The sequence below is a fragment of the Trichomycterus rosablanca genome, chromosome 24 (assembly GCF_030014385.1).
Source record: "Trichomycterus rosablanca isolate fTriRos1 chromosome 24, fTriRos1.hap1, whole genome shotgun sequence".
In the NCBI taxonomy this organism is placed as follows: Eukaryota; Metazoa; Chordata; class Actinopteri; order Siluriformes; family Trichomycteridae; genus Trichomycterus; species Trichomycterus rosablanca.
Genome location: NC_086011.1, coordinates 5,500,417 through 5,522,814, shown reverse-complemented (window position 1 = coordinate 5,522,814; position 22,398 = coordinate 5,500,417). Strand labels below are relative to the sequence as shown.

The window sequence follows — 22,398 nt, the reverse complement described above, 5'->3', positions numbered from 1 at the left end:
AGGATCATGCCAAGGTATCAGCTGGGACTTCCAGCTGTAAACCCTCACTCAGTACCCGGTGGATCTCTCAGCATGGCCGCGTTTCAGCACACATCAGACGCAAACGTGTAGAGATTAATCAGAACCTGGATCTGAACAAGATGGTTCGTTGCGCGGTGGAAGAACGGAGTTTTACGCTGTTCCGCAGGAACTGGCAGCCCACCCTCACCTACTGGAGCGCGTTCTTCAGCTTCGGCCTGTGCCTGGCACTGCTCGGCCCGACAGTGCTGGACCTGCGCTGCCAGACCCATGCCAGCCTGCAGCAGGTCACCCTGCCCTTCTTCTCTCAGCAGTTTTGCTTGTTCGTGGGCAGCTTCGTGGGTGGTTTCTTCAGCAAGTCGTGAGTAGCACACTGTGTAGGCTTCGGAGTGTGATTTAAATACAAACCCTGAGGCATTTTCAATAAACAAATCATGATGCCACCTGTTATAAGTGAACCCACACAGACCATGGCATCCAAGTTCACACATGCAATAAGTACTACAGACTATTTACAGACATGCACTGTTTTATATATGGATTCCAGAAAGTAAACACATGCTGCCTACACTGATACATAAACAGTTCCACTTTTTAAGTCTACATTTAACACATTGAATAAACATTTACATTATGTGAACACTTCTTAAACACTTATCTAACACTTTAACTTTTTAGCTAAACCATTGAATCTTCAGCAGCAATAAAGCAAATCTGCCCTAAACATGATGCACCCTTCACCATGCTTTACAGTAAGTTGGTCTGCATTATCGGGTCTGCATTGTGCATTAACTGTTAGGAGAAATAGCTACCTTTATTAAACCACTTTTTGTTTTTATTAGATATACATTCAGTTCATATATCCACTTCATATGTACACAAATAATGTCTGAACTTGAGCACCAGTGTATTTATAAGAATAAACAAAAACTAACTGGAATAAAGTAGCTAAAATAAGCATTAATAATATTAGTGTTGTGTTTCAAATCCAAGTTAGCAGTTAAAGCTTTATTAGAACTTAATATTAAAATTATAAAATTTTAAATAGTGGTACAGTTTTACTCATTCATCTCTGTATAGTGTCCTCAGTGTTAAAAGAGTTCCGCTGATGGACAAAATCTTTCATAAAATCTTTCATTAAGTTGTTTGGCTTTATGTTTGATGGTGTTGTCTTGTTGAAGTGTTTTATCTACTTAGGAAATTGTGACATGTTTTTATTCTAATAAAATATAAAAATATTCGTCAGTTATCAGTTTACCATCAACTAATGACGGTTAGTTATTGCTTAGAAGAAATTGACAAATTTGCTCCCTTCTTGTTCCTTCTTGAAGTTTCCACTTACAGATTATTAAATAATTAATAATTACATACATGAATGTTTAGTGTTCGATATAACTGTAGCCTTTTACATTAAACACTGGAAAGCCCCTTTACGTTACGTGTATTTTGTTAACCAATGGCAGTTTTTGTTACAATAAACCAGTTGCCATATTGTATGTCATTTTTTTGTACACAACCTCAACATATTTTACTCTGTCTAAATGCTTTCTCCTATCAGTGTTCCTATTTTATAACCAAAAAATACTATTCTGTTCATATGAATAGATACTCATACATTTGAACTGGATATATGCATTGAAAATATTAAATAAAACAAAAGTGGTTGAATACTTTCTCCTCTACATACATCAATACTTTAAAACATGTCTGTTGAGTCAGCATTTGGCTATCACAAACAATGCACAATTGTTGTAATTAGATCTCTTTGTGTTACTTAAGTTTAGAGTTTCTCTTTAAAAAGAACTATTTAAGGCTATCAGAGTCTGCATTGTGCTTTTCCATTGTTGAGCACTAGTCATGCGTTCATTCAAGTCCCTCGGTCTTCAGAGCTCTCCAACAAATCAGTTATTTGTGCTGGAAGCACCTGACCAAGCGCTGATCAAGCATAGTTAAACTCTCTGTAGGTTTAAATGAAACCAAAATGTAGATAACTTGGTTAAAATAAAACAGGCCGGTCATTTATCTCTAGGGTTTAACATAATGATATGAAGTATGTGGACACCTGATTATAAGCTTGTAAGACATTCTATTCTAAAACTCTGCCTGTTATTCCATTGTGGCTATTACAGCTTAATGTCATTTTTGGATTTCATGCTAAATCAGTCATTGAGGTCAGTCATGAAATATAATCAGTAAGAAGGTCTGGCTCCCAATCAATGTTCCAATCGATGGCTCTGTGCAGGTCACTGAAGTTGAAGTTTCTCTAACCAAACTTGTCTTTTTTAAACCTAGCTTACCCGCACATGGGCATTTGGAAGCATTGAGTGTAATTTTTGTAATAGTTTTACACCACTGTTAGCAATGGCTGTGAATGAAACTCCACACAATCATTAGAAGTGTGTCCACATACCTCCTTACTCTGATGATACATTCACTGATCACAGTGACTCATTGTTTATTTATTCTGAGAAGCTAAATCTGATTAGTGAATTGAGTTTGTTCAGCTTTTGCCCATGTAGTAGACCTGATTGTTTTAGCAGATGCAGATCAGTGTCCTTCACAAGATTACCGGACAAAGCTGTTTTCCCTTATGATATTACTTTTTCCCCAAAATTTAATCACAAAAGTTCAGCCTTAAAGACTTTTAGCCAAATTTTAAATGACTGTTTATGTGTTAAACACATTTCGAATGATAAAGCAGTAAATATGGCATATCTGAGTCAATTCACTAATGTATTCAAAACAAATGTGGCATCCACGGTTATATCCACTTACATTACACCTGTCCAAAAATAAATGAATTACAATTAAAAGATTTGAAAATATAACTTACTTAGTAAGATTTAATTGCTACAAGGTCAGATTATTACTTTTCAAGTTCTAGAACAAGACTTTACAGGGTTCTATTAAAATCAGTTAAGACCTGAACCACTGTGGTCATTGTGTTATATCTGCTTGAATACTCAGTTTTTGCAAAACAAAATCTTTATACCACTTTTAAAACATGAAGAAAGGTTTAGTTGTTTTGTTTGAATATTTTAAAATATGGTTGCCCAGCACTGTGCCCATTTGATATAAGTTTAGTGACGTGGTAAAGTCATGTGCTGGAACAATACATATTTTCCTTGCCTTAAAGAGCTAAAGCTAACTGGTCAGGTGAATTAGTTCAGCCTTTACCAATGCTGTAGATGTGACTGTTTTGGTGGGTGTAATCAGTGTCCTTGAAAAGACAGACAAACATGAATGTTTCCAGTTTTATATATAAAAAATTGCTTAAATCCCAGTGAAGTTAGTATGGGAAGTACAGTAGTAACAAAAGTGTTTGCACTCTTACTCAAATCACATGTTGTTGTTGTTTGTTTTAGGTATTTTTAGGGAAAAAACTAAAGAAAAGTTTCTACAAGGCATGAATAAGCCATCTCAGCAAGGCATGAACTTAAACATTTAGATATTTCTGTAAATATATACAGTAATCTTAATACAGTTACTATTTATGTGCTTTAATATAGCACAAATACAGATTAAATGTGGCGTATACATTTTTTGGGTATTCCTCACTCAATAAAGACATACTTTGACCAGCTTGGTGTGGAAGAACTTTAGTGGCCTGCACAAAGGATTGACCCCATACCCCATTCATTATTGTAATATAGGCCTTTTATCTAAAAGAAACACTCCAAAATCTTAGGTTGATATAGCCGCTAAGCGTGGGTCAGCCCAATGGTTTTGTTCCAAATGTCCAACTCATGGTCAGGTTTTCACCAACTTTAGACCAAAAGATGTATATAATTTGACCAAGAGAGTCAGCTTTCCAGTTTCCAGAGCTTATTTATTATATTAGAGTTGGCTTGGGGCAGTAAATTCCATTAGGTGCTTTCTGAGTGTTGGGCAGTAAAGTGTGATATGTAATGTATTAAATGTTTGCCCTTGTTTGTGCTGTCACTCTCTGACCTCCAAATGTCTTTCAACCACCTAGATTTAGAAAACTGTCGGAGTAAACACACAGAGCTTTTAGTTCTGTTTTATCAAAGTGCTTTGTAGTAGGACATACTTGAAGGTGCAGTGGTCAGTTTTTCCACTACAGACATGAAAACATAAAAACACAATGAAACCTTTTGATTAAATATATTTGGTTGAAGTATATTACTTGTTTAATCAAATCATTGGGGAACAAAAATACACCTTTTTCTGGCTTCTTAATGTCACTGTTTTCTTTTTTAACTGGGACACAGTCATGCTGAAACAGAAAAAAGAGCTTTTCCCAAACTGTCGACCCAAAGATAAAAGCATGTAACTCATTTTATACCCTTCCTAGGGGTTTTTACACCTGGTGTTCACATACATTTGGCCATCTAGTATAACTTACAACCAAATACAAATACTCTTTCAAATAAAAGAACCACAATTGGTGCCTGATCACGAATGGATTTTTGCCATGTTGGTAATTTTAAAGCATGAAAAACTTATATAGAAACCAGAGATCGTAAACACCTGCCATGCTCTAGTCTCAACATGTGATATTTTATCACTAGCAAGGCAAACAGAAATGTACCTTTGAAGCAAAGTTATCACTATTCAGTGTTCTCGTGTTTTCTGGCTTATTTCTGACCTATTAATCATTTACAGTTAAAATTATAAACCTCCTGCCTAGTGATGCCCTCCATATGAAAAACACATAGTTTTTTCAAGAAAGATCTGTTTATTGTACAGTTTTACAATTTGTAAATGGCTACAAGGATGTCACAATGCACAATGCACCAAACCCTTTATTCTAGCTGTAAAACATGGTGGTGGTAGCATTATAATTTGAGGATAATTCGAAACCTAATGAATTATATGAGTAATATCATGATAGTTTTATTGTAATTGGCATTACAGGTCTTTAAATTATGGGCTGGCTTGTTTTATTATGCTTTTTATCTCTTTGTTTAATTGATTATTGAATTGAATAATTAGATGTGATATTATAATTGATATGATAATATAATTGAATGCCAAATGTAAAATAGAGATGCAAATTTCGCTTATTTCTTTTATACACTAGCCAATCTAGATTAGTCGCCAGTTAACTGTTAACTGAATATCTCGGTGTGCCGTAAGAATATACAACAAATAACAGTTTCATATCAATAATTAATAAAATAAGTCTTTATTTTAATGGAAAATTCTGTAACATAGCAGACAGTAAGATGAATGTAAACACATTATACATTCAGAATGTTTATTTGTAGATTAGGATGTAGAGTCATAGCGAACAGCTTATTACAAGAGCTAACTAAACATGCTTATCAAAAAATAACAATGTGTTTAGTATCTTAAAAGGTTTCCTGATAAAGTAATTGAAGTTATCGGATGATAAGTTGAGTTCTACCTTTATACTGAGACATGATGCAATGCTTACACAAAGGGACTGGGTTTTTTTTATATAAATAACAGTACCAGTGTTTTTTTTTTTATTGCACTAGTAACAAGTTAGACTAATTGACCCTGTTAGGTGTTATTGGGAATTGCTAAGATCCCTGACTAAACCAAAGTCACCAAGGACGATTTAACTAATAGCCAACTATCATTATATGGCAGTTAACCATTAGGTGTTGGTGGATTCTTCTGCTGTGGCCGATTCTGCACCTTGTGTATATAACTTGGTCTATACACGTCCTTGGTGCGTCATCGTCGTCTTTGGTGTGTCTTTGGTTTAGTGTTGATGTTTGGATGTACAGTATCTCCCGAGGTTAGTTTGTGGTCTGTGTGTTTCATTTATTTTGCCATTTTTCTTGATGTAAAAATTTATAAAGCAGTAAAATAAACATAAATCAGAATTCAGAATATGTATTTTGATTTTAAAAACATTCATAGCCAAAAGTCCACTTCAACTAGACAAGCTAATTAAATCACAGGGATCATAGCAATTCCCAATAACATCTAACTGGGTCAGTTAGTTTTACTTGTTACTGGTGCAATCAAAAAACACTGGTACTGTTATTTATATTAAAATAAAAAACATCATCAAGTTAGCATCATGACAGTTAGTATGAGACTACTCAGTATGGTTCAGAATTACTGATTACTGTTTCTCCTCTCCAGAATTTGCTGCTCGCTGTCGGCCCTCGCCGCTTCCACCTTCATCATATCTGCGGTGTTCGCCTTCATCCCGCTATGCAGCAATTTGCTGATGTTAATCACTGCCATGGCTGTAACAGGATTAGCCATGGGCATCATTGACACCATCTCCAACCTGCAGCTGGTGAAGCTCTACCAGAGGGACTCCACTGTGTTTCTGCAGGTCTGAAAGCAATTTTGGATGGAGGGAGAGTACTAGGTTTTAGAACAGACAGACTTGAGTTGTGTGCTGAATGTATAGATATTTACAGAATGTTTTTTTTACTGTGAGCTCGGGATTCAGTGCACTTACTGAATGCCTAGTTCTTTGAAAATAGAAATAACCTATGTGTATTTTACACCTCCAAGGTTGCCAGGTTTTTTCTGTGTTTGGATAGTAAGTCACAAGTAATATCCTCTAAAACAAGCACAGGATGCACACAAGTATTATGACTTTTGAACCTTTATGTACTACATCTAAACATTAGCCCACACATAAGTAAGAATTCCAACAAGACTATACTTCCAATCTTAAAATGCCTTTTTTCTCTAGGCTCTTCACTTCTTTATAGGTTTGGGAGCACTGCTGAGCCCGCTCATTGCCGACCCCTTTCTGTCTGAGACTGACTGCATCATAGGAAACTCCACCGTCAACACGTCAGTACCCATCAGGCATCTGAGGAACAAAATAGCTGGCAAACATTTTCACAATGTGTCCCACATTTCCCTCAATACCAAAGGGGAGGTGGTCACCAATGTCTCGTATGCCTTCTGGATCATGGCAATTGTCAATGTAAGTTTGTGAATAATCAAAATTTTTGCATATAGGAAGAATTTATATGGTTGGAAAACAGGCAGGCTGTGGATGTCTCATTAGATATTTATATTTTTAATTGTAACAGACCAAAAGTGCTTTACAGACAAATTAATTCTGTACACTGAAGTTATACATACATTAAAATTAAAATCAGTGGTAGCTCTCTGGTTAAGGATCAAGCCCCACCACCGCCAGCTTGCCACTGTTGGGCCCCTGAGCAAGCCCCTAACCCTCAATTGCTTTAATTATATTCAGCCATAACTGTAAGTTACTTTGGATAAAAGCGTCTGCTAACTGACACGTCAATGTAAGTTGCTGTTTTGGGCGAGGTTGTGTTCAACCTTCTTTTTGGTTTGTTTTGTCTGAATTCTTGAGATGTTTTATTTCATTGTCTTTAAGGTCATGTGGATTACGTCATTGATCGGTGTTATTTTGGGAAACATAGTGAACATACCAGTTAGGTTAAGAAAGTTAATGCTGTTGTATTTTGTTTTCTAATAACAACAGGTTGTATTGCATGTCACAGCATGGCCTTTCACTAACATTGTTGTAGCTTTTGTTTGATTTAGCCTTTGATTATTTCAGTGATGTCACATTTGTGAGCCCTAACATTAGGTTTTATGTATGTATGTGGTATGTATGGGGAGACCCCACATATTGCTAACAGGTGTATAAAATCAGTTATATATCATTCCACCTTATTGACATTCCAGAAAAACTGAATTTAAACAATTATTATTTTAAAATTAAATGTAAGTTTTTGTATGATAATTATAGTTATTCAAGAAAAATACCCCAACCCAATTGACCCAACCCTCTTTATTAAAAGGTAATTGCTTTCTTAGATAATTAATGTAAAATTATTTTATTATTAAGTTTAATTAGATTACACACATAGACAACAATGGAATTGAATGAAATGCTTGAGACTTGATGACAACTCTAATAAATCTTAACATCAATTAAATAAATCTTTCTGGCAAGAAAAAAAGGCTGAGATAACAAGCAATAATTCCAGAAAAGATGAGAAAAGTTAATAAAGTATATTAGTATATTAGGTTACAAAGCCTTTTCAAAGTCCCTGGGACCAGAAGTGGCTAGCATGTCTACATTTCTCTGAAGGGCTCAGCCAGAACTCATCCAGAAAATTATCAAGAAACCAAGATGAACATTTAATGAACTTAAGTCCTCGCCTCAAATAAAGACAGCATTATTTCAAAAAATGAATGATTTGTAAAACATGGGTCTTGTTACATTTGGCAGAAAGCTGTTGAGAGTCGGGCAACTTGCCATAGTTTAGAGAAAAACTAGTCATCAGTCCATGGTTTGAGGTGTAAGGACAGTTGAATTCAGAAACAGAACTGCATTTATAAGCCCAAGAGCATGTTCACCTCTAAATGGTTCAGAAGAAACAAAACTGGCATCTATGTCCTAGTCCTAAACCCTAATAAGATGCTGTGGCAGGACCATAAACATACAACTCAAGGCTAACTTGAAGCAATTCTGCAAAGAAAATTGGGACAAAATTTCTGCACAGCAACATAAAGGACTTTTTTTTAGTTAGTGGAGGTGTTAAGTTTGCAGATGTTGCTGCTGAAGATGGTACAACCAGTGATTCTGTTTTCAAGTCCGTGTTTAATTTTAAATGACTAGTTTCAACAATGCAATCAACTTTACAAATCAAAACATCTAATTACCTCTCAGAGAAATTGTGCACATATTTGGAACTACTGAATAAAACATTATACATGTTTTATTCATTATCGAAAACTACAGTTAGAAAACCTGCTCTACACATTTGTGGAGTTGGTTGTAATTTTTGTTTTCTTGTTGTTACACACCTGATTCTTTTTTCCCCGACTTGGTAATTAAAGCTCGCCGAGGTGTTTTGAAGTAGAGAAATAATTCAATTCTGCGTAGAAGAGTGCTGGACTGAAATGAATCTCCTAATCTGTTTGTTTTTTCCTTTTCCATGTCTAGCTGCCTGTCCCCATAGCCGTGTTGGTCCTCATGTATCGGGAACGAGTGCTGCCGTGTTTCTCAGAACGCAGTCCTCGTCTGTTGGAGGAGGACAGTCGTATGGGATCAGTGAAGAAACAGAGTGCAGAGCAGGTTGACATGAAGTTATCTGAGTGTCACAAACCTAACAGTGGCAAGTAAAACCTGTATTATGTTTTTATCTTTGTTTATGGATCTACTGGCAGCAACAGCCTGTTTCCCATTGACCTGCATTATTTTTTCCCCATACACATGTAAAGGGCATGACAGTTATGGGGGACAACTACACCCTCTTCAGTTCTATGCATTTTTTTTATCAGTGTTAAAATCATAATTGTGTAGTCCTTACCAACAAACAATTAACATCAAGTGATAAAAAGTACAACAGATATTAAATTATATCATGTTGTTATTATTTCCAGACAGTAAGCCAAGATTAGAAAAGCAGATAAACCAGATAGAAAAATAAGGACATCTTTCTCGCTTCCACAATCATTAGGCGAGTAATTAGCTGCCAGATGTTACTAATTGAATGCACACGATGAGTTACAACCTCTATAAAAACTGAACTTTAGGCAGTTTGGTGTTCTAGAGCACTCAGGAGTGTGTCTACATCGTGCCAAGAAGAAAGGACAGCAGTCACCTGATGATTGATGCTCCTCATCAATCTGAAAGGCCAGTTTGAACGTTTTTTTTATGTGTATAAGATCTTTCGGAAGTTTTTGTATCAAGAGAGGTCTATAAAGACATTGGGTCTGTTCAAAAACCTAGTGAGCTGCCTTGCTGCCTAGAGTCTACCTGGGGATCTGCCTAAGTAGAGAGGATTCTAATAAGACATTGAACTTATAAGGTAGATTATTTAGGCGGTTTGGTGTGAATGAATGTGAGTGATTGTGTGATGGCCTTTAACAAATTAGTCCCCCATCCAGGGTGTGTTATTGCATCGTCATGTGTTTTCTGGTAAAGACTTTGGACACACTGTGACCCAGTTTAGGTCTTGATGGCTAAATGAATGTTAAAATCTACATGTACATTTTCTAGCTAGTTTCTAAGAGTAAACAAATAAGTGAGTATATGATGTCCTAGATCCTGACCAATGTTGCCAAAGATCCTGATCAGGATAAATCCACTACTGAAGACGTAAATGTAAATGTAAATATAAATGATTAAATGAAAACCTCTTGTTTTCTCCACAGGTCATCGGAAACTGCTGGACTGCTGTCGCCTCCGAAAGTTGAAGGAACTTCCCCTCTCTTTCTATGGACTACATATTTTTGGAGGGATGGTGCTTTTCTTCTCAGATGGCATAGTGGTAAGAGACCACTCACTATGAACTGATTACAGTTTGAGGGGTGCCTGGATGGAGCAGTGGTCTACTACATCTAGCTCACTGGTTGATTTAGATTTTTAGATTTTTAAATGCATTTAGAAATACACATGTATAGAAAATGTGTGTTTGTGTGTGTGTGTAAATTAAGAAGCACTACACAATCTTTCTCTTGTACATCTCAGGGCTCTTACACAGGCTTCATTTACACCTATGCAGTGAATCCACCACTAAGCCTGTCTCACAAAACGGCGGGCTACCTGACCAGCGTGTTCTGGGCGGCCATCACGGTGGGACGTCTGGTCTCCATACCCTTGTCTTACAACGTTAAACCTGTCCGCCTGCTCATATTTAATCAGGTAAAAAGGATTAGCAATAATTCTGTAATTGCATTGAAATGAATACTTGTTTAGAAGTCAGTTGGGAAGAGATTATTCTCTCTCCCTACATCGTGGTGTATGTTCATTAATTATATAAACTCAAATCAAATAAACTATATTTAGGCCAGTGGGTAAAAAGGCAAAGAAAAACAGAAAGCAATCGTTTGTGTTTTATTTTTAAACTAGTTTAATAAGTAACAGCACAAAATAATGTGGAATATAAATAAATGCTAATTCCTAATTTATTACCTGTAACATTCCACAAAACTTTGGAAATTGACAACATGAGCGTGGAAAGTTTTTGAAACAATCAAAAAACATGTTTTGAAACTTTCCACAATTCAGTCATTACTGGATCAGTCATACAGGCAATGTGTTCATCATCTGGATCATAAATAAATCCAGCTGTAAAACACCCGGATTAAAACTCACATCCTTGTTCCTGCTGTGCTTAAATCACCTGGTAAATACAAGATGTCTGAACATGGTGTAATATTGCAGTTATTTGAACAAGGCCAACGCCTTGTTGTTCCTGGATAAGCTCATTTACCGCATCAAGGTCACCTGGGGTTTGGCAAGTCCCAAAATAAGTTTTATTCCAATAACAGAGACCTGCTTGTAATGTTGTTCCATCATCGTTTTATAGTTATCCAGCATGACGTAGTTATGTAAGTGATAAAATGTGAGAATGTGCAGCACCAGGGCTGCAATTTTACCCCCATGCTGATGCAGTTTTACTGACTGACCTCAAAATGAACAATTTTGTAAATCAACTTTGTTTTCTACTTCATCCAAATGTTATCGATCAAGACATGTTTGTCTGTATTCATGTTCTGTTTTGCACGTAATAGAGGCCGTAATCTAATACAAAAAAAATCTAAATTTCTTCATTTTAATTATTCCTTCATTATTCCCTGATAGCTACAGGAATTCTATTATTCCTGCAGATACCAGGGCTTTCAACAATACAATATATAAGGCATATATACATTTACTTGTACCTATGAGTGCAATACAAAAGTGCACTATGTCATATATTATTCATATTTTTATGTATATGTTATATTCACAACATCACTAAGTACATTACTTGTTTTTAAAGGAAATCTTTTTACTGTAAATAACTAAACATTTTTTCACTTCTTTCCTTCATACTGCTGTAACAAGTTAATTTCCCCCAGGGAATCAAAAAGTCTTTTTTTATCTAATGATTATTTGTACATTGCATGTGCATTAAATGTGGTCCAATGTGGTCAAAATGTTCTAAATTAAAAATGACAATTATAAACGTAGCAAAATTGCTCATGTTTAACAATGAATATTATTTGTTTTTTGAGCCTTCGTTTAGTTTAATACACATCGTAAAAATACTTTTATGGTGTCAGGGGGTGAATATTTCAGATTGCAATTGAAGTTCAGGTGTTTCAGCCACACCCCGTACTTACAAGTGTTTAAAATACACAGGCTGTCCTCACACTGACCAGCCAGTCCCCCCTCCCCAAATATCTCGAAGATCTTTCTCCCCCACCTTTTCCCTTCACTTGACTTCACATTACACTACAAACATATAAATATGTGTAGTTTATATAGCATTTTTCTTTATAGCTGTAATTTGTCATACTACTGTATAATAGTAATTGTCACTACATAGTCAATTTTTATTTTATTTTATTCTGTGTTTTGTAGCTGCTGTAATGCTCAAATTACCCCCATGGGGGTATTATCTTAATTATCTTAAATAAATCCTAATAATAATAAATTTCTAATTTGTTGAATAAATGTAGTTGTGCCACTGTGACTATGACTGTGTGCATGAAGCCACTAATAAACATCCTTGGGATGAATTGGAACATTGATTGTGAGCCAGGCCATTTTGTCCAACATCGGTACCTCACAGTCTACATTTACATTTTTGACATTTGGCAGATGCTTTTTTCCAAAGCGACTTATGGTTCTGTGACATATTGTCTAAGCAATTGAGGGTTAAGGGCAACCTGGCAGTGGTGGGGCTTGAACCAGTGACCTTTCGATTACTAGTCCAGTACCTTAGCCACTAGGCCACAACTGCCCAGTCTAAAATGTTGTGCAAAGCCTTTCCAGAAGAGTGGGAGCTTTTACTGGAAGTTTTTGGAGCTCTTCGTTGAGTGTCCACATCCTTTTAGTCATACGTTGCACTACTGAACGGTCTGTTTTTATCCTCTAATTTAATCTTTCCCTCTCAGGTTGGTGTGATAGTGACCCAACTCCTTCTACTCATCTTCTACACGAGCAGCGTGTTTCTGTTCATTGGCACCTGCTTGTTGGGTTTGTTTATCAGCAGTATCTTCCCCTGCATGCTGGGTTTCACAGAAGACATCCTTGACTACAAAGGTATTCTTACGCTCATCTGATTTTAAAAGACTTTTTAAATAATGACGTCTACTCTCAGGAGTCAGAATAAAGTAACACTAGTGTTTACGAAAGGTTTGGACTGAGGATTCTCGAACAGGATGTGGCACATCAGTCTTCAAAACCAACAGTTCATATCTACCACTCCTTCACTGGCTTTATTACGGGCATGTCAGCGAGACGGACCAGGGCAGCTTAGTTTTATCTCCACTGTGAGACTGACAGCTTTTTAATTTACCATTCATCTCGCCGGGCCCTATAGGCACGCTACCTCAGAGTTCGCTCGCTTGATCCATATTCAAGTAAATGATAATTGATCTCTTCTGGCCTCTTTCGAAGGGCTGAGGAATTAGCCAGGGCTCTGCGCAGCTAAATTTTGAAAGACATTAATAAGCTTCCGTACTCAGGCTCTATCAGTCTGGTGGAGTGAATAATCTCATGATCCAGTAGATGAAATTGAAAGCAGTCTTGGTTCATTCTCGGTGGCTTTGGCACATTCCCTCTCTGTCCAATTACTTTAGGGTTGTTTCTAATAAATTTAACATAATTTGTGATTCGCTTTTAGAATTATAGACTGTTCTTTAAAAATATGATGGGTCCCAGTTGGCGGAGCAGTTGAACATGCTAGCCCTCCACCACCAAGACTCATACAAGCTTCTGGCTGGGCACTTAAAAGACACATTTGGTCAGATCTGAGGGCTGAGAAAAGGAAAGCTGATGAAAAATTATCTTATTGTTGAGTTCAGAAGACTGCAAGGAGAGCAGCGTGGTCTTCCGTACATTCTGGGACTCTCTAAGCAGACCATCACTGGCTGTTGTCTACAATAAGAAGTTCTAATACAAATTGAATCTTTTACATTATGCAAAGCATTATTATGAATAATTGACCTATTTTCATGCTTGTAATTGGTGGATTTGGTATTTCAGCCACACCCATTGTTAGAAGGCTCTTAAAATCATAAATACTGCCATGTACCATACTGTACTAAAGTAAATGCCCCCTTTCTGAATGACTTAATTAGTGGATATTTTTATACAGATTAAGAGAAAGGAAAAGAACATAATAATAATAATAATAATAATAATAATAAAATATAGTAAATAATATAATTTAATATTAATCCCTGACAGTGATGTGAATTTTAGGTTTTTGTCTTGAACTGCTAGTTTAAGATCTTGGTTTAAGTTCAGCACACTGACTGGGTTTTTGGATTATTATCCTCCTGTCTGCATAAACCATTTACGCCTCAGCTTTAGCTCACAGGCAGGTGACCTCACATCCTTAAGAATTTTCTGATGGACAGTGAGAGTGGAATTAATTGTTTCATTAAGATCAGCAGGTTATTCAGGTCCTAATCAACCCTATTTTGTACCTTTGATATAAACTGCTCCCAGTCACCCAATCAGTGGCCAACCTTACTGGTTGTGGTCAAACAGAAGCGAATGTCCACAGAAATGTAACAAAATCCAGTGTAAAGCCATCCTATGGACGTGTGGAAACTATTGAAAAGGGATAGGCAACTTCAAATGATTGGTCATGGTTTTGGAGGTTATGAGTAAGCCCGTACTTTTGGCAGTGTAGTGTATTTTTTAGGAGTGGTTGAACAACTAATACAGTGGTATGTCATCCTAATGCTTCTGCCATCCACTTATTTGCAGATGATGCAAATAATGCATTTTTATGATGGTTTGTTTGCACAGTGATGCATTTTATGCTTGGACAGTTGACATCAAAAGTGTACACATACCTATATGACAGTTTTGGACTTTCAGTGACCGTAACAGAACAGTTAAAATACACTACATTGCCAAAACTATGTGGACACTCATCCCAGTTATTAAATGTAGGTGTTTAGCCACACTCATGGGAAATGGGTTGATAAATTAAATAATTTTAAATACAGTATGTTCTTCCAGCTTTGCGTCAACAGTTTGGTCAAGGCCCTTGCCTTTTCAGCGTGACTGTGCACTTGTGCACAAATTGAGGTCAATATAGACACAGTCTGACGAATGGACACCTTTGGGATGGTTTGAAATGTTAATTATAAGCCATACCCTCTCACCCAGCATTAATACCTGACCTTTCAAATGCGGTTTTGACTCAGTGGGCACAAATCCCACAGACATACTTCAAAGTATTGTGGAAATTCTTCCCAGAAAAAGCGGGAACTGCTATAGCTGCTAAGGGGGTAGAATCCAAGATAATGCATATGGTTTTAGAAATGAGGGTCAGGTGTCCACCTGCTTTTGCCCATTCAGAAGCAGATGATTTATTGTTGTATGGTGGTTATTTTAAACTTAAACAATGTTATGTATTTTTCATCTCTAAGGTTGTGCTACTACAGTCCTTGTGACTTGTGCTGGAATGGGGGAGATGCTTCTGCAGTTACTGGTAGGATTGGTAAGTGAACCTTAGTTACATCATGTTACCTGTTGGATATGAAACATTCTGTGATTCTGGTTTGGTTTGTTAGTTACCGAGATACACCGAGTAGTGTTCTCATTATACAAAGATTTTGATCTTGGACATATTTGCTTGTTCATACTACAGTATTTCAAATAAGGTGGAACTAGAACACAAAAAATCAAAAATATTAAAACATTGTGATTAAAGGCCTTTGAAACGGCACCTCGGTCTGTCAAGCAACCAGCATCTAACCATAAACTTAGTTGCCTGGAGTTTTCTAGGCGTTCTGTAGTTGGATGAGACCAAATAGAGCTTTTTGAAAAAAAAATTATATTTTGGAGGTTTTTTTTCCCTTCTAATGCTTTGGGACCTGGGTACAGATCTGTCTGGCATTACAAAAAAGCTAAAACTCTGTTTTGTAATGCTGTGAGTGCTGACAGATTTTCATCAAGCATTGTAGGAGAAGACTTGTAGATGTTACAGTGGCAAAACGAGGCTCAACAAGTACTAAACAGTAGTTTTAAATTTTCTGCATTTTTTTTCAGGTTATTAACACTCATGGCAGTTACAGTTTCATGATGTGTGGCATGATCTTCGGCTGCCTGGGCTTCACTCTCTTCCTGGCACTGCTTTCAGTTCATCATAGGCATAAAAAGTACATGGAAGGTATTGTTATTACATACATCATCCAAACTTTTATTTCACCCCCCACCCCCACCTTTGTTTTCTTTTGGTAACCCCCTGCACAAGAGGTACTGAGAGTCTCGGCAGATATGAAAGACCAAGTTATCCTGTCCAGCCTCAACCAGACAGTAGGAATCACTGTGGCATCAACAAGGTGGTGATTCCCAATCTGGCCTTCCTTCCCTCAAACATTTATATCTGTTGAGTGCCTAGCCAGGCTGGTGGCACCCTAAAGTCTCAAGACCCAAGTCTTATTGATGGCAGGGTAGCTTATTAGACCACTGTGCCCCCCGAGGACATGTGATATTACAGTTCAGTTAAATTAGGGGTGGGACCAAATGCAAGTTATGGGCGACAAGACATTCTTAACAAAGGTTTTCAGTGGGGTCGAGGTTAGGGCTCTGTGCAGGCCACTCAAATTCCTTCACACCAGGCTTCTTAAACTACATCTTTATTGTTCTTGCTTTGAGCACAATTAATACCAAACCGGCCCTATCAAAAACTACTTTTCACTGTTTTTATATTATTAATGTAATTATTGTACCGTTGCTTACTACGGTTTTTGTATTGTCTTTATACAGCCGCCTCCAGTGGGATCCCTGCGACAGAAAAGCATGATGGGAATGAAACTAATCACTGATGGTGGTACAGCTAAAGTTTGCAGCTTGAGACCGGAGAAGACGAGCCTGGATCGTATTCATTTGTCTGAATGCTGGATCTAATATAACTGTAGATATACAGAGACCACTGGTCGTGTTTACATGAATTAAATGTGAGACTGAGCCTGGGGCTTCAGCTTCCAAATTCTGCTGGCTTCAGCAAAAGGAAATAAACATGTACATCTTCCCTCTTGTTTTCACATGTTTGGGCTGTGAGCTAAGCTAGAACTTATATAAGATTGAACTATTAGACAGATCTACAGTGTCACATTCTGCTACTGATTTCTGATTCACGGATCATTAAACGGTTTAAATGAACACATAATGTCTTCATGATTACTGTTTAATTATAGCAGCTGACTTAGATAAACAGATATTTAACAATGCGGTGATTAAACTACATAAAGAATCTTTGATTTACGTTTTGATTGGTCGTGTCCTTGAAGTATCATGTAGAACTTTTGTGGTGTTCTAATCTGGGTTGGGGATAGCAGAAAAAATTACATTCTTCAAGATGCACAATAAAAACTACTATGTTGTTTGACTTTTTGTTATTTAATAATAAAGGAGTAAAAACTATTTATACATGTTGATACACTTTATTGGCAAAAGTATGTAGACACCAGAGCATGAGCTTGGGACATCCCATTTTAAAACCTTGGCCATTATTTTGAAGTTGCTTGCTTTTTGTGATAACAGTTCCTAATATTTTTGATAGGCTTTCTACAAGTCTTACAATCAACTTTCCAATTCATCCCAAAGGTGTTTGTTGGGATTGTGGCCAGGGCCTTTACATGCACTCATCAAACCATGTCTTTATAGACCCTACTTTAGGCATGTGGATGTAATCATGCTGGAACAGGAGGGGTTGCCACTAAGCTGAATGAATATCATTTATTTAATTGATTGTATACACATGTTAGCAGTGGATGTGTCTCAAACACTAAAAGTCAGTTATTACAGGTGTGTCCACATAGTTTCGGCCATATAGTGTATAGTTTAAGCTTTAAAAAACTGCACTGAACATGCATATTTGTAAAGGTACATTATGTAGAATCTTATAGTGGTAGTGATAGTGAAGAGGAGGGGGATTTGGGGGCTTTTGGGTAAACTCATTTCATTTGCCATCATTACATCTAGCACACATTGTTTTTCATTTAAAGCAACACTGGCCACATGGTACAGAGGTTTACATTTATTGTATTTGTGTACAGTAAAGAAGGGACTATAGAAGAAATGAATATAAGCAAGCATTGTCCATTTTTGTCAGTGAATGGTTTTGGAAAGGGATTTTTGGTCTGGTGTCTACATATTTTTGACCATATAGGGTATATGGTGTTGGTCCACTTTTCGAATCCACATGATTCTAGTCAGCTTGGTCTCCTGGTGCTTTACACTAAATTTTGTCCAGTTGTGTGGTCCGTAAAACCGTAAAAAAAAAAGTAAAACCTTGAAGACTGATGGGTTTGGAGTCTTTTATTTTAGTAGCGTTTAGTGTTTAGCACTATGCTGCCAGCTTAGGTGTTTCTACACCTTACAGAATTGTGTTTAAAATAAATAAACACTAGGATTAATGATCCATACAATTTTAGAATCTGGTGGACCCATAATTGACCAAAACTACACTGATTCTAATAATAACTTATATATAAAACACTTTCTGTAGGGCTGTATCTCAAATACAATTGAACATTTACTGCACAGTGTGGACCGTATGGAGTCTAAAATGCACATCATTCATCTGAAGCTCCCTGTAGAAGCTTCCTCATATTGTGCTGTGTAGCTGCAGGACAGCTCGTCCACATCCATGATCTTTAACCCTAAAACGAGGGTAACTCGCACTAGTTATGAGTTTCTGCAGTGTAAGCTTGTATTTTATTGCTGCTGGATTAGGTTATGTGGCTGCTTATTCGGTTTGTCCCTCACAGGGGGACAGAGCTGCTAACATCGACAGAAACTTGAGGCTTTGAAGATTGCTTTGCCACCAGAGACCAAACAGAAGGAAGACCCAGACACAACTGGTCGTCGTTTTGTTTATATTTATTCCTGATAATTATGACAACAACTATTAGATCAATCAGCAGTTGTAAACTTTAAAGCTGTTCATCACATGTTAAGAAAATTAGACAAAACGCAGGGTAGATAAAAAGTGTGTGTGCATTTGAACTTTGTGTGTATACGTTTATTTTATGTAAACCTTTGAAGTCTAGTCTAAGCTGAGATGATACAAAATTGTCCATGACTGTGTTTGATGTTAAACTTGAACTGATGAACCTCGTGTAACCAGTAATTACCTGTCCTGTCATGAATGTAACCAAAGTGTGTAAAACATCCTAATAAAATAAAATAATAATTACTATGTGGCCAGCGCTATCAAGACCACGAGTTTACTGGACGTCCTATTCCAAAGCCATGGGCAGAACTATGGAGCCCCTTATCTGCTGCTGTAACAGCCTTTACATTTCTAGTTAGATTTTGGAGTGTGTTTAAGGACATTATCACTGATAGTTATAGGGTGGAAGTCAGGGCTCTGTGCAGGCCAGAGTCTTACATTTACATTTTTGGCATTTAGAAGACGCCTTTATCCAAAACGACTTACAGTATAGTTACAGTCTACAGTCTGAGCAATTGAGGGTTAAGGGCCTTGCTCAAGGACCCAACAGCAACAACCTGGCAGTGGTGGGGCTTGAACCACTGACCTTCTGATTACTAGTCCACTAGGCTACAACGTCCCCCAAACTACTCTTCAAACTATGTCTTTATAGATTTCGCTCTGTGCACAGGGCCACAGTCTGAATAAACATCATTTATAATCAAGTTTGTACACCTACTGGTAATAGGTGTGGCCGAAATAAATATACAACAGCATTAGGACGGGTGTTCACACACTTTGTGCCAGTTAATTAATTGCCTTATAAAAACTATGACTTAATTCTAAACAAACTATTAAGATCAACATGGTCAAAATTCTAACGAAACTCCTAGACAGAAAAGAGCCTCTTAAAGAGTTGTGTGATCCTGAAACTATTTTACAGAATCAGGTATGCACTGCAGAGTCAGGGTAAATTGGCAGAAAAGCATGAAATGCTGTCATACTTTCACATCGGTTAAGACAGTAAAGCAGTAGAACTGAATTTCTGCCATGTTAGCTTGCATTCTTGGGGTTTACAGTCCCACAATCAAAGAACTTTTGTTTTAGATCTGATTGCTTTTCTATTTTCATTTAATTTAATGTTCATGTTATATCGCAGTTTATTATTTTATATGCTGTAGTTGGTTTGGATGTCATTTCTAACAGCAGGTCAGCTTACTCAGATGTTCCTAGGCAATTTAAGTACTTTATTTAGGAATATTTCTATAAATACTGCACTTTTTCCTAACATATACTATATGTAATAGTTTTAAAGGACCCGTTCTGAAGGAGGTTCTTTAACAATATCTAATTTACTGTAGAGAAAACAAACACAGCTTATATACTAAAATCTTTAGGTGTGTAGATTTTCCAGTAAGAAACTATCCATACCATTTTAAATCTGAAACGGCTGATAGAAAAAATTATCACAACTGCTGAAAGTGGAAACAGAAATGTTAACACTGAAATTCTAGTTTAAAAAAACAATAATACAACTTTTGGAATGCTACAAACGTTGGTTAAAAAAGGATTTAGAAAAACAATAAGCAAAATCAGACCAAACCAATTAAACTATTTAGACAAAAAGACCATGATCATGTAGTAGAAAATGTACATGAATATATCCGCACAGGTTTTTTTTTTTTTTGTACGAAGAGAGAATTTAATTGACAAAGTACTGAGGATAATCAGTCAACTATGAACAGAAAGTATGCAGATACAAAACACCCAGTAATCTCCCATTGCACAGCACCCAAAACAGCACAAACACATTTATTATTCACAGGGCAGTGAGTACAACTAACAAAAGTAAAGTAAAAAAATACATATATGTATATATACAAAAGACAAATGCTTCAGGAATGCTTATTAAGGTCTGATTAGATCTGAATTCATGGCAAAGCCCCTTTTACACATTTACTTGGGAATTAAACAGTTATTTATTTGGAAAAGTCTAAACCAGATACCTAATACAATTTCTGGGCTCTTGTGGGGGAAAAAAACATTTAAGGTAACATATAACCAGCTTGTCAGCTTTGTGCCAATGTTACCTATGATAAAACATGATTTTCTTTAGGATTGTGTGTGGTTTTTTTATACGATACCAGACTCATTTATAAATAAAAGCTAAGATGAAGTACGACTGGAGAAATATCTGCAAATTGGAGTGATTCATAAATAAAGGCACTCGTGTCCATTCATGCAAAAGATAAAATTATTTCTCTATAAATGGCAGAGTGCAGTAATGTGGTCATTTATTACACAAAATCTCACAAAGCACTCTGAGAACACAGCTGTAATTAAAGAAAAGACGCTGCATAAAACAACAAACAAGATTCTCTATTTTTTATAATTTTGTTTTACATCCCATCATCAGAGTGAGACTCCTGTTTTAATAAAGCAAAGCTGGGAATTACAATTAGACACACCACTTATTTTTGAGGGTAAAATGAGATCATACGGAATAAATATACCAGGATGTTTACTTTAGTTATGCACAGATTGGAGGCTAAAGTGGCTAACAAATGTGGATGTAAATTTTGAACAAAAAAAAAAAATCATGACCCTTAAACAACACTGTCAATTAAAGAAACAAGTTTATAAAATGACAGATCATACAAACACATCAAAGTTTGATTTGGAACGTTACCCACACCTGCATTTATTTTATCCTCAGGTTCTGCACATGCCCAGAAACACCAGCGAGCCTACAGCTACGTTCCAAACAACCTACAAGCTATTTTGCATGTCAAATATTGACACAATGTCTAGCTTGTAGTGATACAAAAGAAACTGTAACATAGTATGGGTAGCAAATAAGCATTACCTCATGATCCTTAAACGATGGTGTGTGTGTGTGTGTTAAATGAGAATCACCAACCAGTTTGCAAATTAAACTTCAGACCTCATTAGCTTTAATAGTTAGTAGCATAATATTTCCATTTTTTGTCCCAGTTCAATTAACCTATCAGCACCCACGGCTAAAAACCTAACCACTGAGACAGATCGCTTTCTCCTCTCAATCTGATTTAGTAATGCACCATGTTTGTGTGGTAAAATATCCTCACGTGCTTTAAAGTTTTAGGTTTGGAGGACATCCTGATTGAAGCGGAACTTTCCTCATTAACTTGTGCTGCCCTTCAAAAAACTGGAGCGGCTGAACTCTTTTCCAATGTTTGATGAAAAATGATCACATTCTTTTGTCTTGATGCCAATTCACAACAAATTCATTCTCCATTCATGTTAATTATAATACCAGCCCAGCCATTCTGCAGTGTTTTTATGATTCGAGCTCCTGATTTAATAAGATCTCAAATGAAGAAAAGTAGTTTGCATGTGGTCGGGTGGGACAGCAATCTATCCTGGGTTTAACTCTCAGCCGTGCTATCAGCCAGCTGGGCGTCTGTCCATACAGACATGATTGGCTGTCTCTGAGGTGTGTGTGTGTGTGTGTGTGTTGGGGGGTATCTATCTATAACCTTCTATCTTG

General features: G+C 36.7%; 1 protein-coding gene across 1 annotated transcript; it reads left to right on the top strand.

Annotated features, from left to right (window-relative positions):
• Nucleotides 1–140: 140 nt before the first annotated feature.
• On the top strand, nt 141–17,126 carry mfsd4aa (major facilitator superfamily domain containing 4Aa). Its single transcript, XM_062987179.1, has 10 exons — nt 141–379; nt 6,103–6,301; nt 6,671–6,910; nt 8,915–9,086; nt 10,129–10,244; nt 10,445–10,618; nt 12,862–13,009; nt 15,358–15,428; nt 15,980–16,100; nt 16,700–17,126. The coding sequence occupies exons 1-10, from the start codon at nt 141–143 to the stop codon at nt 16,756–16,758; spliced, it is 1,539 nt and encodes a 512-aa protein (XP_062843249.1). The 3' UTR covers nt 16,759–17,126.
• The last annotated feature ends 5,272 nt before the right edge of the window (nt 17,127–22,398 follow it).

Coding starts and splice junctions, on each gene's coding strand:
- mfsd4aa (XM_062987179.1), top strand. CDS start 141: ATGGTTCGTTGCGCGGTGGAAGAACGGAGTTTTACGCTGTTCCGCAGG. Junction 10,619..12,861: donor GCCTGCTCATATTTAATCAG/GTAAAAAGGATT, acceptor TTTCCCTCTCAG/GTTGGTGTGATAGTGACCCA. Junction 16,101..16,699: donor GCATAAAAAGTACATGGAAG/GTATTGTTATTA, acceptor GTCTTTATACAG/CCGCCTCCAGTGGGATCCCT.